At 50.3% G+C, this 16856-nt stretch overlaps 3 protein-coding genes across 3 annotated transcripts; 2 read left to right on the forward strand and 1 right to left on the reverse strand.

Moving 5' to 3' along the window:
• The first annotated feature begins 9832 nt into the window (after positions 1-9832).
• On the forward strand, positions 9833-11313 carry PV10_09156 (uncharacterized protein). Its single transcript, XM_016374269.1, has 2 exons — positions 9833-10729; positions 10779-11313. The coding sequence occupies exons 1-2, from the start codon at positions 9912-9914 to the stop codon at positions 10879-10881; spliced, it is 921 nt and encodes a 306-aa protein (XP_016219540.1). The 5' UTR covers positions 9833-9911; the 3' UTR covers positions 10882-11313.
• Positions 10146-13161, reverse strand: PV10_09157 (uncharacterized protein). Its single transcript, XM_016374270.1, has 2 exons — positions 10813-13161; positions 10146-10762 (listed from the first exon to the last, which is right to left on the reverse strand). The coding sequence occupies exon 1, from the start codon at positions 11840-11842 to the stop codon at positions 11459-11461; it is 384 nt and encodes a 127-aa protein (XP_016219541.1). The 5' UTR covers positions 11843-13161; the 3' UTR covers positions 10146-10762; positions 10813-11458.
• A 1877-nt stretch (positions 13162-15038) lies between these two features.
• On the forward strand, positions 15039-16634 carry PV10_09158 (uncharacterized protein). Its single transcript, XM_016374271.1, has one exon. The coding sequence runs from the start codon at positions 15482-15484 to the stop codon at positions 15878-15880; it is 399 nt and encodes a 132-aa protein (XP_016219542.1). The 5' UTR covers positions 15039-15481; the 3' UTR covers positions 15881-16634.
• The last annotated feature ends 222 nt before the right edge of the window (positions 16635-16856 follow it).

Raw genomic sequence — 16856 nt, forward strand, 5'->3', positions numbered from 1 at the left:
GCTCTGACTCTGGATGTGGTGGCAGTCGTCACATTCTTCCTTGGGGCCATTGTCAGCTTTGCCCTGTCATTCGTCCATCACCTCCTCTCCAACCACAGCCGAAAGGTCATGATTTGGACACAGCAACTAGACCACGTCGGCACGGTGATTTTCATCTGGAGCACAATGGTTTCCTTTCTCTATTTCGCATTCTATTGCGACCGCCAAATACAGGCATACCACGTCGGCGTTGCAACGGCAGTGGCCCTGGTCACGGCGTTGTGTGTGTCTCAGCCAGTATTCAGGGGTCCTGAAAGCCATCACACGCGCACATTAACCTTCCTCGCCCTCAGGCTCTCGGCAACCCTACCGACGATGTCGCTTGATGTTCGTTCCCAGGGAAGGAGTGCCTGTCAGCCCGTCCTCCTGGCATCATATAGGAACCTGATCATCCTGAATGCCATTGGGGGCTTTTTTTACTGCATGCGAATTCCAGAAAGGTTCTGCCAGGATGTTTTTGATATCGTGGGCTCTAGCCACCAGGTCATGCACATGATGGTCGTGGCGGGGGCACTGCTGTATCGGGCAGGATTACTCTCTGCTGGACGAGCCTGGCAAGGAGAGGGTGCCACTGGAGTACCATGTCCCACGGGGTGACAATCTGGCGTCTTAAGGAACGTAGCCCACTCTGTTTCTGGCAGATGGCAATATGGTCCAGGCAAATGTAGCTTGTGAAGGTCGATTGTACTGGGCGATGTAATCGGAGGGTGACTCTACCTCCCATCTCAAACAGGTGTAAAGGTAAAGGGCGTACAAAGGCTTTCCGTCGAGCTTAGGTATGGCAGCTTAGGGTACGGCGGGGAAGATAGCTGTAATCAAGCGCCCATGTTTTCCATGCCTATCAAGACCTCGTAGTCGGACAAATCTCAATCTGGTAAGGGCTGTGGAGAGCGGAGTAGCCAATTAGGGGCCTCTTTTGCGGAGCCTCGTCTGAGCCAGCATAGCCGTACTTGTTGCCCCTTTTTTAGCTGCCCTTTTACGAGCCACTTTGTGCCGCTAACACAACCATTAGACCCGTATCCCAAGAGCCTCTACTGATACTTTGGCCTCTTAATTTATCCTATTCTTATTGAGATGCATATCTGGTTCAGCACTTTATTTTCTGAAGGAAAGCCTAGTGTAGAGTACGACTCTCCAAGTCACTTCCCACCGCGCTAGTTTTAAGGCCGAACTTGACCTTCTCGACCACCTTCTTTGAAAGCAATGGCAATATGCTTTCGTAGCGACCTTCCTTCGTGATCATTGGTATACCTGGTATACACTCGACCCAACCACTATTCTTAGGATCGTCTGAGGCTGTGAGAGATGTGAGACAAGAATAGCACCTAGGGAACCAGAATTGGTCCCTTCGGAACGAAGGAACGCACTTGTCCAACTTGACACGACTTGATTTATATTCCATGATGCTCGGAAGCTGGGAAGATGTGATCAATCTCTACACCTCACGAAATTTACAAATTCCGACATTAAAGAGTGGTCATGCCGTCACCTCCCCGTTCCACCATTTTCTGTTTCGTTCTGCCCATCTTGACAAGAATGGCGACCACGGCAGCCGCACCACTCTGTCCAGACACTATAAACACGGCAGGAGGCGGGATTCCGACCAGCAATGAGTTTCCCATAATGTCAGCGGAAGCGATCAAAGAATTCCAACTGGCTCTCTTTCTCGAAAACCTGGAACTATCCTATCTTCAAAGCGGACTTCAAAATATTTCTACCTGGGGAACGGCGGGCTACCCAAATGACACAACGGAAGTTCTCAGCACAATCGCGGCGGTAAGTTGACCATCCCGGTTCGGTGTCAGTCTAATATTCTGTGCCTTCTATAGCAGGAGGAAGTACACGTTGCAACAATTGCGAGCCTGCTCAACGGCTATGGAGCCCCTGTAATTGCTCCTTGCCAGTATTCCTTCCCGGTGGCGTCCATTGATGAGTTCATCGCCCTTGGCGACATCATCACCTCAGTGGGCATCAGCGCACTTGTCGGGCTGGTCGATCGAGTCTCGTACACTGATCCTGGAATTGTCAATACGGTGTCGTCGATCGTGACAGTCGAGGCCCGCCATAACGCCTTCTTCCGCCATGTGGGTGGCAGGGTCCCTAACCCAGCTCCATTTGACACTGGGATCAGCAGTATCTGGGCATACAATTTGGCTCTTCCGTTTATCGTGCCTGGATCGTGTCCAACGGCACTCCCACTACCAATTCTGCCCACGTTAACGGTGTCAACCCCCACCACGGCTGACAACAGATCTTCAGCAGCCACGGGAATCGCGTCGAACATCGTAACATATGAAAATACCACCATGAACCTCGCTTCCACTGCAAACACTACCGTGGTTCCGTCAGAAATGGCATTCTCGTGGGATCCGATGCAGATGCCATTCGTTTTCACGCAGGGAAAACAGTTGTTTGTCGGCTGGACCAGTCAGCTGAATGTGCCGGTGTATACGGTGTTATCGATCGTTGGTCAAGGCATGGGAGTTGCGGATGTACCACAAGGACTCAATGGGGCGGTGTTTGCAGCGGTAACAAGTCAGTTGCCTGATAATGACTATGACCTGGCCCTCGCAACCTTAGCGGGCCCGGTTGCGTTGTCACTCTCTTAGCTTCATGACAAGTAATTAATCTCGGATATCATGGGTACATAGACTATGGAGTATGAAGGCTAGTTGTCTTTCCGCCACATACGAACGCAGCTTGCAAGCACAGATACCGTACGAAAGCCGCACCCCTTGCAAACATGTTTCAGTGCATCACACATACAGCGAATCGCCTGAGCAGAGGCTAAAGGGCTGTAAGCCGATGGTTCAATTGTGAGGGATGTCTCCTGGTCTTTGCCGAACCCCAGGCGGCGGTAAAAATTCCCCACTATCCATGCATTACTTACATCGAGCCGGCTGAGCTCGGCGGAGTTTTCCCCAGGCAAGCAGGACATCGTCCGGGCAAGTTTGTATCCTGAGCGTCGAGGCTCTGAGGTAAGTCGCGCAGATGGCCCGAAGGAGGAAGGCAGGGAGTTCCGGCTATGCGTTTTTCTTGTATACAGAAGTTATATCCTTCATGGGAATTATGATTATACCCTCGGTAGTGTTTCATCTTCTTCTCGCACATCTAGAGCCTCTTAGTTTATATACGGATGTTTTGTGGTGACGACAAATACCTTTATTTGAGTGTCTATGGATTAATGACCAAAGTTCGACTTGGTCTAGTATACAGTCATCTAGTTACTTTATACTACTATCTATCGTCGTTCTTCGACCATTTATTTATACTCGCAGAGGGCGCTATAATCAATAACCAAGCGGTCACTATCCACTTAGATAGCTGTCAACGGACCAGTTTCCTGTATTCGCCCTCTCTTATTCTGTTATCTTCGTCTAATCCTACGAATCCCTACCCGATTAGACAACGACGGAAGTAGTGGACCGAGAGGCGATAGCTAATTAACGGCGCTATACCCGCGTGTAGCTACATCATGAGTCTTTAACTCAAAATCTAGGCATTAGCCTTAGCTGGCAAAAGCTAACGTATAGTTACGGGCATACAGTAGCTCTACATAACGCCAGAAAGGATAGTCGATAATCGACGTACTAGGCCTTAGCAGCAGACCCTTCAAGCCCCCGGAAGAAGGCTAGCCAGAATTGGCTCTTAAGCCCGGTGGAAAGATACCAAGGACTAATAAGTATACAAACTTCACCGCCGTTCGCGTTCCTCCTCACTAGTAATCTTGCCATGGCTTCGAAATCAGGTTTAAAGAAATCCAAACGGATCATAATTCGTGCGCATAAGCATTAGCACGATGAACATTAGAAGATTACCTAGGAATGGTTCCATTTCGCTGGTTACTCTAGCGCCAATAACGATTACGACTGGACAACAGACCATTACCTACACCTAGGAAGGGTGAATGATCGACGATTTCACCTTATCATCGATGTAGAAAAGAATGAATCTTGTACTCCCTTAAGGGCAGAAGATATACCGCTCGAATTCTATCGCTTAAGAAAGCCGATCGGGAAAGCATGGTGAGTAAAACAGACCTCAAGGGTAGTTACTTACTTAACATATAAGCACAGGAGATTCGAATATATCAGCCCAGAGACTCAACAGGAGGTTTATATGCTAGCTCGGCAGCTCACGAAAACCTTCACACGGGGACAGGATTGACTACACAATGTGCTTCGATTATGCATGAAGCAAGCATCAAAACAGAAGGAAGGGAAGAGTTTCCGGCGAGGAATACTCTCGTCGCCGTTGCCGAATACGATCTCGCGGCTTTGAGGAATTAGGCCATGGGATCGGACAGAAGTATAAAAGTTGACATTCGATCTCATTGCCGTGCGGTATCGCATCAATGCTTTACAATCCGGCTTACCAGCTTCAAAAGGAGAGTTTTCCTTCCTATAGCTTTTGGCGTACGAGGATATTGGTATGGGTATTGAAACTGGAGATCTCCACGAACCTACAACGGGACGCTCCATCTAACCATTCGTCCCTTACCACCCAACCATACAATCCAACTTCCACAGTGTTAGTATATGATGTAGCGCCGAGAATGCTAACTTGTCTATTCACTCGAGCCAACGGGAAAGTAACGATTTTGTATGACGCGAAGTTAGGCGAAGATGTGAACACACGTCGTCATTGCCGTCATCAGCATAGGATAGTCGAAAGGAGAGCGCCCCAGCAGTAGCCGCCGAACGGGCCATGATCGGCCTTGAACTCGGAAGAGAGTTTTTTCGACTTCGAGTAGAGAAGGTAAAGAACGATCGTGAGGAGAAGGTAGCATATGCAACAAAAAAGCCCAAGAACCAATCTTGGTACTATCAGCAACGTCAGACCCTGCAGGAGAGTACCAGCGCCGAAGGGCCAGCTGAACATAGAGGTGAAAAAGACGACGGCGACCACCAGGGCCGTCGCTATGCAGATAATGAAAGGATCCCCGATCCATCCAGGGGTAGACTTTGCAAAGATGCTGCGCAGGTGATCCAAATTTTACACTTGGTCGCTCAGAATATTTGTAACAACCTGGGGTACGATCCTAGATATGTTCACGGGCAATTGATGACATTCGACATGGTCGCTGAATCCCACGCAGCCTTGCTTCGCTAGGAGCTTGGGTCACGGCCGTTGGATCAGGTCCCTTGCACGGAGCGGTACCTGTGTGGGGGCGGCCCTAAACTGTGGAAGAATATATCAGTGATCTCAACATTTTTGAACAGTGAAAGGCCCTCACAGTGAAGGTAATGATACCAGCCTTCATGTCGTCCTTATTGCAAAGCACTTCGAAGCTCAAAACCGTGCAGCAGATTAATGCGGCCGCGAATGCGAGGGAGACACCTTTTTTGAGCCAGAGCTTTTCTCTGAGCATGGTGGTGTAAGTATGAATAATTCAACCTGGGGGACGATGAACACTTTGCCACTGGTGGGCTGCGGATGTCATTTAATGAAGCTCCGTACCTCCCCATCGAGCTCTGCAGTTCTCTTGAGTGACAACGCTATATACCATTCGGATTCAGAAGGGGCCTCATTCCGTGGGGCTCAGCACTGTTCGTCGATGTCTTCAAGTTTTCCACGTTTCACCTTGGCTTCGTTCATAGGACCCGTTATCAGGACGCCGAAGACTCGCGAGTAGTGCGCAGCTAGAGCTGCATGTATGGTAAACGACCTCTGGTTAGGACCCACGAAAAATTGAAATGGATCTGAGCTCAAGATCCTAAGTGTTGCGTAATCAGTACTCTTTCACCTGGTGAACGATCATTTAGCTCACTCCTCGTACGAGACCGAGGCCCCCGAGGGCGACATTATACTGGCGGAAGCAGTTGGGCAAGAAACATAGCAAATATCTCAACAATTGTTGCCGTGGCTAGTGATAGCCACAACGCGGAGTTGAGGTCTGCAAGCCCGTTCAGGCAGGGACGCTCGGATGGGCGAAGTCACATGCCAATGGATTAAGTACCGTTGTTGTGCAAGCGGGGATGGGCGGGAAGCTATCCCCCAACGGCGAACCATCTCGCAGGCAGTTAGGCCAACCTGTGCTATGAATGGGCTACCCCTAACCAAAACCGGGACAGCCCAATCGAAAATTGGGGGATATGCCATTCAAAAATTCGGGACAGCCCACTCGTCCGCCAAGACTCCTTGCGAGGATTCTATTTTTAGTTGTGCGGGCGCCTTTCTTGCTTACCGTGTCGGCGGTGGTGGGGTCACGTGCCGGACATCCAAGATTTTGACAAGATATCGAATTGTTGCTACAAATACGAGGCAATGCCCAAGGGTATTGTCTTACTTGTTATAGTATAGCGCCGGAAAAATGTCCATTGAGCAATCAGAGAGGTCCGTTGGGATTGCATCTACCTGCGCATCCCATGAAATGACCAATCAGGGGACGATCCCGTGAGGCTAAGTCAACTCATATGGGCATTGCCTCGCACCCTTACACCGAAGCGATTCCCATATAGCAAAACGATCTCCTGCCTCAAAGATTAAATGGCCGGTGCACACGCTCTGTACGTATCGGGCGCTGTTTCCGGGTAACGTTGCCAGATCCTCTTCTGAGAGTTTCGCTCATAGAGCTGTGGATTCCTCAGGAATGGTAATCCCTACCGGCTACTCTCATCGAAATTCACCGGCTTATAGGTTCACTATTTGAAAATGAAGAGCTGTCAGGAAATCTTTGCAAAGCTCAACGGAAGCGCAATGATGCATTACCAAGATCCCTTCTTTCTTGATCAGGTACGCACCATATCCCCGACCAGTAATAATCCTTCATGCTGAGGCTGGTGAGACTGAGGCTGAAATCTTTCAGATTGATTGCGGTCAATTCCTTAAGTGATTCTGGGGAAACCCTGGGTACTGGGAGATGCTGATAGACAGTCTTAGATTTGAAATCAAGCAGTCCACAACAATCCATCAGCGGCATTACTCCGTTTGCTCGCCCTTACCACCTTCTTTCCCATACCAAGAATTGTGGTGTGCCGGGTTCGCTTTTGGCCGGCGTGGTCGTTGTGATCCAATCCACCGAGACTTGCCACGTGGCGAACACGAGAAACCTACAATCAACATCTTCGTCCTCGGGAAAAAGGCACCAGCATCGCCGTCATAAGATAACGCAACAGATACCTCTAGGATTTTCAATCCGCCTGCTGATGTTGGTTATACGCCGATCGGAGCGGGCGAGGTGCTCCTCAAGCGATCGCAAGCGGTTCTCCACGCCATCAGGTTCTCGATCGACAGCATCCAACCGATGCGTGTGTTCAGCGGCTCTGTCGTACAGCTGGCGTAGATTTTCACGGTGAGTTTGAACCATATTACTGAGGCTATTTGGAATGTGGTCGATGGTATTGAGACGGTTTTCATGTCCTTGGATTCTTTGGACAATGTTGTCGATATTGTTCTCAAGATCCCCAACCCGCTCACCAAGGTTGTGGGGACTTCGGTCAATTTGGTCGAGGCGGGGTTCAACGAGATTCAGCTTTTGCTTCATGTTCGCGATGTCTTGTTCAAGGACTGTAAGACGTCCTCCATAGCCACGAGTATTCTGGTCGATGTCGTTTAGGCGAGCCTCGATGCTCCGAAGATCGTCGTTATGGTTGTCCAGGTCGCGAACGGTTGAGTCGACACGGCTACCAAGACTTGTAAGGTTCTCGGTGAGAACATTAAGCGCCTGCTGAAGGCTCCTCGTGCGGTCTTTCAGGTCATTCGACCTGCGGTCAAGGTCATTGAGACGAGGACCATAAGCCGCAAAACTGTCTCGCAAAATCCCGAAGTTCTGGTGCAGGTTTCCGAAGCGCTCGTTCAGGCTATTTGGAATGCGATCGATATGATCTAGACGGATGCCTAGATCGGTGGCAATTTGGCTTAGCTTGTTCAAGTCCAGCTCTACCTTATTCAAGCCCTGTGTTAGTCTCCCAGTGTCTTCACGAAAGTCTTCCAGGTGACGATCGAGATCATTGGCGAACGTGGTCAACCTGTGATCTCGATTTAGCTGGTGATACAAACTGAAGATGCGAATAGTCATTGCTAACAAATTTGCCATACCTCCGACTTGATCCTAGTATTTTATTTACGCTATGCTGGGGTTCTCGAGGCACTACGTTTTCTCCCTGATGAAATTTGAGGATTGGAAACGGTGCATCTGAAAACTTTCGGACCTCACCCATGCTCGTCTTGAATTGCGGGCAGTACTGAAAAGGGTTTGACAGCGGGGTACTGCATATCGAGCTTGTGCGTGCTTCGCAACATATACTTCGACGTAATGAGCAATGCTGCGCGATCATGAGATTGGATGGCCCTCCTGTGGCTGGCAAGACAACGAGCAGGCAAACACCCAATCGCAGCTAGTCGAGCGAGCTGGCCGGCCTTGGTGGGCCACATAAGATATAATCTTTTCGCCTGACTATTATCAGCGGTTCAACTTTCAAGTTGAGACTGGAGTAGTAGAGTCTTGCTCCCACCGTCTGCTTATCAAGCGCCCATTATGGTATGGCTATGTGTAAGGAGAATAGTATGAGAGCTGCTGTTAGTAGTAGTTATGATCGATCTTCGAACGATTCCTCCCTTTGATGCCGACGGCCCGTCCCGGGATCTTATCCTGCCTTGCCCGCTACCGAATTGGAGGAGGATCGCCTTTAACGAGGCGGGGACATCAATGGGACCTCCATCAAGGCACTAGCTGCAGATCCCGTGTCCGTCGTTGCACGACTCTCCGCTACAGACCTCCTACACGCCTAAATCTATTGCCATTGTCGTAACACGCGAAGAGTTTACTTTACCTGCTCCCGGTATATAACATACCTTCTTCTCTACCCTTCCACTACAACTTTCTCAATCATTATTGCTTCGTTCAACCCGCAGAATGACAATGGGTCCTGTGGCCCCGGGGGCACAACTCAGCCAAAATCACTGGTCGATCTATCTTATCGTGAAGGGAGGCGGGTCTGTGCGACTTAACATGGAAACCAATCCAGCTCCTGGCAAGGTTGAAGGTATCTTCAACGTAACCCGCCATCAGTACGAGTTAACAACCAGCCGTGGCCGCCATTGGGATTTTCCAACTACAACAAACAACGTCACCGTTGGAAAAATTCTCCGTCTAATTGGAGACAAAAGACGAAATCGCTACCGGATGACTCCAACGGGCGTTAGGTGTCGACATTGGGTGCATGTAATCTTTCTCCGGGGCTGGTAATCGCTGAACTTTCTAGATTGACCATCATCAACGATCTTGAGGAAGCCGGCTACATTGCTGAGAATGCAGCTAGGACATTAACTCAAGTCATTCGGTTCAACTATTCCCGAAACCAACAGCCTGTTTCCCTTCCAATGTTGGCCGGATCGTTCTATTGACTTTGCTCCTCCGGTGTTATAAGTATACAAACGTCAGTAATGTGGGTTGCTGAAACGGGAGGAGGGACAGCTATTCCAGATAGGTCTTGGCATGTTCAACTGATTACACTGAAGTTGTGTGATTACGGGAAAGGTGGTAGGTGCCAAGCTTTTGTAATAGGTCGAGGTGCTTCGTTACTAGGTATAAGGAATACAGTCTGACGGCCCCCCCCGTAGCTTTCTCAAAGACCATGGCCTTCGAACAATTATAGTAGCGATAGTTATTATCACGTGGCTACTTACACCAGATTTTGTTGTGATGTCATGAGCGAGACGCCCAGCACAAGACACGCATGTACTCCACCGTATTACGCTATCCTGCTCTGTGGAGCCCTGTACGGACCCATGGCGCCTCGGCAATACATATCATCACCACTGCCCTCTCCATATTTCTGTCACGCTTGAACAAATTTCCTGCACTATCACAATAGTGTCGACACGTCCCAACTTCGGTGTCCACTAAATGAAAGACCTACCATCAAAACATGGACATCAATTACAGTAACCCAAAATCACAAGGAGTCATCATACAACTATGTGCACAGGCACGCGAGAATAGAGTTAACGTTATAAGTCCTTCTAATGCCATCAACCTTGTGGTCAGGTTGACAAACACACTTGCCGTTAAATTCGGAATTGGTGTCACGGCAGCCGAAGCTGATGCATTGAAATTCGCATCCCAAAGACTCGATCCAGCAGTTGTCAAAGTACCATCTGTTGTACAATTCTTCACGAGGCCTTCAGATGAGCTGTGGACGACTGGGTATCTTGTAATGGATTTTATCGAAGGAACCACACTCGATCAGCTGCCTCTGGATGACTATCTACAGCTGACAGACCGGATCACGCAAGTTATTCAACACATTCACAGCTTTCGCAGCAGTCGTCCTGGCCCACTCGATGGCAGTCCTTCTCGAGGCTTGCTATGGTCTGAGTATAACTCGGGACAGAGTTTTAACTCGCGCAAAGATCTACAGAAGTATCTAGATACGAGGCTAGCACATCTCCAGGGAGAGGTCACCATAGATGTGTCGGATATGGCTTTATCCTTGTGTCATCTAGATATCGCTCCAAGGAACATCATCCTGAGCACAGATCGCTCGATTTATCTTTTGGACTGGGGTTGCGCAGGCTTTTACCCTCCTGTCTTCGAAACATGGGCCATTCAGTTGGAGGCCTTTGTCCGGGGGCACCCATTCATGAAGGCTCTGGGGTCAGAATTGTTCAGTCGTTCTTCTTTCCTTGAAATGGCGCAAGTTGAGGCGCTTATGCATGTGTACAGGGCAAACCAGTCGATCGCCTTGTAAGTCATCGAATTGGATTCCGGTCGGTTATACTAATCGGATCATTAGCCCTAATCCTAATGTGCAGAGAGAGATGGAATACTTTATGCGAGCAGCGCTGGGTGATGCGTGGAACAAAACAGACCAAGAACTTGTGGGCGAATCCTCCTAATTCCTAGATGGCCAGGATGCGAATGTGATAGGTAGGAGAAAGGCGGAGGGGGTGGACAGATCCGCAGTAGAGGATTCAAGACACCAACGTCCCCGGACCATGTCCAATTTGTACGGGCGAAACCACTTCGAATTCTTCAAGTGGTTCAGGTTGATTGACGCCGCCAAGTACCCCAGCCCACATCAACACAGCGCGTGCGAGCATAATTGCTTGCAGACTCGTTCAGTCGTTCAAACTCGCTAATATGGAATCAGCCAACATGGGAATTGAATAATATGTCACATCAACTTTCGGGGCAGTTTTGCAATGCATGTCGAGGATGATGTGCATCTTTGGGGTTTCATTCGGCCCCATCAAATGAGAATAATTATCGTCGGTGGGAGGTTGAAGTAGTCGAAATATTGGGCAATTATAGATGCTTCTTCGAGCAAATACTTTTCGATGACTGATGCCTGTGGTAGTGTCCCAAGATATAGCTTCCAGACATCGCCGGAACTTGTTTGGATAGGTGGGTTCTCGCCCTCCGGTTGGCTCCAACCACTCGGGCAGGCAAGTGTGACAGAAGCCGTGGCCGCACCTAGTCCATATCCTCGGGCCGCTCCATGCAGATGCCACACAAAAGCACCTGGACACTTGCCGGCTTATCAAGTGCGTCTTTGAGCTCGCGCGTCAAGTCTCTGTTTCGTTTTCGAAGCTTGCCATTCTCGGCTCTGATCTTCCGAAGTTCTTCGGCTTTCTCGGAAACTTGCCGACGCAAGGTAGTTTGGTGGCGGTCTTCCAGTTTGTGCCGTTCAATGTCATCCACCTTGAGTTGCTCAATCTCAAATCGTGTCGCATCCAGCTTGGCCTCCAGGTACTTTGCACGGTCTCTGGCCTGAGCATTACTTTTCCGTGCGGTCAATGTTGCAGTAATTATATCCGCATACTCGAGGTCGCAAATCATTGTTCGTTCCTGAGACATCGTGCAGCGTGCAGCGTTCGTTGAATTGACCAGGTGGAGGTGTTTGACTTGATGGTGTAGAAGTCGTCGAGTCGAAAGAGTTGGAACGGTCAGAGCGAAGAAAGGGAAAGGCGGAAGAACTTATAGCTCTCTTGCAGGGCTCGCGACGCTCACGGAGCCCGCCAGTCTTGGGGTCATGCAGGTCGCACTTGCCCTCTGCGCAGTCGTCGCATAGCCTGCACATGCCGACTTTTAGCGTCGACGCGCACCATCGGCGTCCGCAGAAGGGCAAACGACTGGTCTCAGTTCGAGCTTCTTCGGGCGCAAGCTCTGGCCGGCGGCCTCACAACCACGGCCGACTCCCCCAGGCATGAGGTTCTCGTGCATTCAGCGTCGCTCGTCTGGTCTGCGCCCCTGCCGACCTGCGTTAATGAGGACACTGCCCACAATCTTCCAGGTTCCCTGGCCTGGAAAGCGTTTGTGTGAGACATCGTGCTCCATGAGCGCCTGAAGGCCATTCGCGGTCGTGACAGGTCGAACGACGATGATAAACCAAAGATCGCGAGGGGATAACGCTCCGTCGCCATGGGCCGGCTGAGGCGCTCTCTCCTTGAAGGGGTCCCATTCGCCCTTTGGCTGCGTTTCCAAAAGGTAGGCTTGGTGCCTTGAAAGCACAAAAAGAGTGGACGTCGAAGCGGACAGAAACGAAGCTCGCCATCATCTTGTCTCGCCTTCGTTGAGTGGGCCAAAGCAGCAGGGTCGGCACGAGCTACGCGGACGCTCGCATGAGGGTGAAGCCGTGATGACGCGCGCTGTTAGGCTACTCTGAGAGTTGGACTGCTGTCTTTGGCGTGAGATCTCGTGACCCGGATCTCATTCTGTCATTCATGACCAGTACTTGGTCATAGGACGTGGACAGGCTCGTAGTGAGACCACCTCCGTTGGGATGACCGCAGGTCAAGGGGCCCGGCGCCGAGAAGCCGTGCTTTGCTCATTACCATACACTGAGTCCTGGATCAACTAGGCACTCAGAGCCTGAGCAGGTAGCGATAAGGTTTGGACAAAAGGGGGTGAGGCAGTGTACCGGCAGAACTCATCACACTGCCCGTGGACGCGAAGACGGGAAGCCCTGCTTTTGCGGGAACTGGGCGCGCGTGTTGGCACAACATCCAACTTGCAAAAGCCCAGTCTGGCGGACATTGGCATTGGACCGTGGCGAACTTTCGCACGTTACCGCCCCGTGACTTAGACGCGGGGACTTGATCCGGGCATCAAGCGGCACCGGTACGGCCATTTTAGGCCCTTGCCGCCACTATTCTCTACATCTGCCCTGGGCAGCGGTTCAAAGCCCTTCAGACCAGAGACTGAGGCAATGACGCCAATAATTGTTTCGCCCCGAAACATTCGCCGAAGGGTCGGCATTACCAGCGAAAACACCGCTGGAATACTGTCGTACGGGATGTGAACAGCCGAGTCGCGGATATGCTGCCACAATTCGCGCTCGCTGTTACAGTACAGTACTGTGTTGTACTGCACAAAATGAAGTTTGGTGCGTGGGCCGCCGAGTGTAGACGTTGCTGGTCTCAGGAGGGCCCGAGGACCCTTCGCCGATCTTCAGAAAAGCGCTTCTCGGTGGTTTCAAGAAACTTTGCTTGACTAGGTAGTGTTCTGGTGTGCGCAATCCTTTGATCAGAACTTTGTTCTCCCGCTGTCTAGTCTGCTTAACCTTGACAATGCCACCTTGACTTCTTTATCTGAATGTCCTATTCTTTTCGTCATCCGCCGGATTCTTGATGATAGACGTTCATTCTCCCTCGCCACGACCTCTTCTCGTTTCTGTGTCGTTAATAATTGTCCTTCCAGCTCTCCGACTCTCGTTTCAGCCTTTTCCCGCGCTATGCACTCGATGTCAATCCTGTTAGTGGTTAAAGAGAGTTCATTAATCAATCTCTTATTCTCCGCGCGTAGCTGATCGATCTCTTTTGCGCGACAGTTTGAGGTCTGGGGCAGATCATCCGAAGGCGCTACTCCTTTGATCGACAAGCCAACTTCTCGGCAAAGCTCCATATATGCACCAATAGAATGTTTACTTATTTGCTTCGTGAATAGGTGCTCCCTCTCTGGCTCGCGTGCCCACGTATACCCGTCTTCCGGGCGGGGGATAAGCCGAACGTGTGATGCCTGTACTGAAATACCTAGCTGTAACCCTTAGGCGAATTAGCGGTATGCGTAGGCATTTTGGGTTTGAACCTACGTAGGTGATCGGCCAGGGCTTGTCGGCACCTACAGCGCCATTCGGCCCGTTGCACATTAGCATGTCTTTCGGGGTGGATCTCCATTCTATGCAACAGAAGACACGTTTTATTCTTGACTGAACTTGAATTATATCACGCTGAGTTGATCTTGCTGAGACTTTGGCTCCTGTATAATCAGGTTCGCCGGCTATCTCGACCGAATTGAAGTATTACTTCGGGACCTAAAGAGGCCCCTTAGCGGGTGAGTCCAAATTTAGGCTGCTATTTTCGCCGAAGAGCCCTATGCGCGGGATGAAGATATATTGAACTTTACCACCCATTGTCCACCCACTCGGGATTTCTTGCCCGAGATCGAATACAATAGGAAGTGGGGTCAAATCTTCTGGACCGCGGGTTATGCTAGAGTCTTCACTGACCTGTAAATAGAATCGTGATCAGTTTGGTCTTGCCCGGGCAGGAGCAAGGACGTAAAGCTGGTCCTGAAAACGTCGAACATATTCCATTACCTTCCCCAAGCTCTTTGTTTTAAATGTACTGAGAACGGGTATTGTAGACCTTACGCCGGAATTCCTCAGCGTCTGTGTAGCATGCACCACATCATTGAAGCCACGAACAGTGACCAGCAAATTCTGAATAGCCTCAAGTCAATTTTCCACAGACGGACCTTGTACATTCGCGCCGCGTGTCGTGAACCTTGAAGAGCACTAATGACGATCCACCCGGCTAAAATTGCCCGGTGGGCGGGGGTGCCCCAAGAAGTGGTGCCCCTATACCTTTGGCCCAGCTTTGGTCCCAATCTTGTTCCATCTTGGTGTGTCCCGGGACGGGTCGGGACCGAATTGCTGACTTTGGTGTGTCGGCCCCCCGGGGAACGTGGGCAACTGTGTACCTGGGAAGTTTCCCTCTCAAGCGGCCTCTCCATTACGTGGGAATTGTGCCGATCTCGTACATCATCGTTCTGTCGTTTGGAGGGTACTCAACGAACCACTTACGCACCGGACCCGTTGCTTCTGACATGGCCATCGAGGGTCTGCGCGCGATTCACTATCAAGGGATCTTACACGGTGACATCGCGCGGCGTAACATGCTGTGGAACCCTGCCACGCAACGACTGATCTGGCATGACTTTAAATCTGCGAAGATCATTCGACCCCGGCCCCTAACCGAGCGTTCCGTCAACCAGCCTCCGTAACGTCAGGCCTCGGCAAGAGAAGGACAACCTCAATTCTGGCCCTGTGTGAGGCCGAAGTTTCGAAGGCGTTAGCGGAATTCCGGCCATCAAAGCCCCTTATGAGCGAGATTCATCTGCTTTCAGAGTCTGTTCATCCCATTGGAGGAAGGGGCGATTCTGACCCATCCCTTCATCGTCTAGACACAGTTCAGCGGCGGATATGACGCTCCTCTCATGGCATATACTGCGAGGCTTCCATGTACAACCACCACCGCCTCAGTCAGTCTCAATTACATGCGCCCAGGAGCTGTTCAAACGATCGCCGGGTCTCACGGACTGTACACATCTTCTTTACGAGCTCTCTCGTCATTCAGGATTTCACGACCAACATCAAACCCTCGTATCTCTTCATTCCGTCTTCGAAAGTGCTCTCCAACCGTGCGCTCCGTGGGGCAAAGACTATTTTGTTCGCTTCTAGCGATGCCGCCACCCAATCCTTTTCGACAAGATTACTCTCCAGCGTCCAGCAACTTTTCCACCATATCGAATATTGGATCTGGGCTCCAGATTCACGTTTGTCGAGGACGCCATACACATGTGAAGATAGACTGCCCTGACCGGCATTCGGCCTGACAACATCGTGAATGTGGGTCAAGCTTGTGTATTTCTCTCAAAGACGAAATTTGTCTGGCGATTCAAACAGGGAACGGGTAGGCACAACCATTTCGAAAGTTCAGGAATCTGACCAGACGCGCATGACTCGCAAAGGCTTGTTTACATAGTAGCAGGCCACCTTAGGTCTGCCGTCCAAAGACTTGTGCGAATGGAGGCTGGCCTAGTCAGCTTTGCTCTCTGTGTCACGTTCAGACTCAGCCAAATGTGAGAGTGCTGATATGGTCCGCAAGGGTCTCAGCGTCTGGTTTAAATGTCCTTTCGAGGCAATCTTCGGGATCGAGCAAACCTCAGGAAAGCGTCGCTTTGCGCTTTACAGTTGTGGAGATAGGATCCGTGAAACTCAGGTTCATGTCCCGGATGAACATAACCAAGATTGTGTGTAAACGTTGTGCGGTAGGCCTATTCAAGCTGGTAGCGTGATCGGCAAGCAATATAGGCGAATACATTCCCGGGGCCGGCGGGTTATCCAGGGTGCTAGTGGTACCTATTTGCCATAGCTTCGTCACCTAATTCAAAGTGGTTATGCGTTTCCTGACGGATAGCAGTCTTTGTTGTCTAGTGAATCATACTTTAGCAAGAAAATCCCCGCATCGCAGAGGAGACAGGATATGTCATTGTCCAGCGCTGTATATGACGCTGTCTGGACTGAAAGACGACATGCGAAAGAAGTGATTATGCTGATCATATAGTTTTAAAAAAGCCGACAAAGACATTCAATTCAGTAATGGGAGTACAGCTAAAGCCGTTCTGGATGACGTAGCCTTTTCATGTGTATCTATGACGTCATTCAGATTTGCCTTTGGGATTAGCTCTGATGCTCCTGGAAACAATCATCAGCGTCATTTCTTGTTAATTGATACCATGAATATGTAACTGGTCAGAGGCAATAAGTTTCTACTTGCGCTTTCGATTTCGGTATCATCGCCGCTCCTCG

The sequence above is a fragment of the Exophiala mesophila genome (assembly GCF_000836275.1).
Source record: "Exophiala mesophila strain CBS 40295 unplaced genomic scaffold supercont1.8, whole genome shotgun sequence".
Taxonomy (NCBI): domain Eukaryota; kingdom Fungi; phylum Ascomycota; class Eurotiomycetes; order Chaetothyriales; family Herpotrichiellaceae; genus Exophiala; species Exophiala mesophila.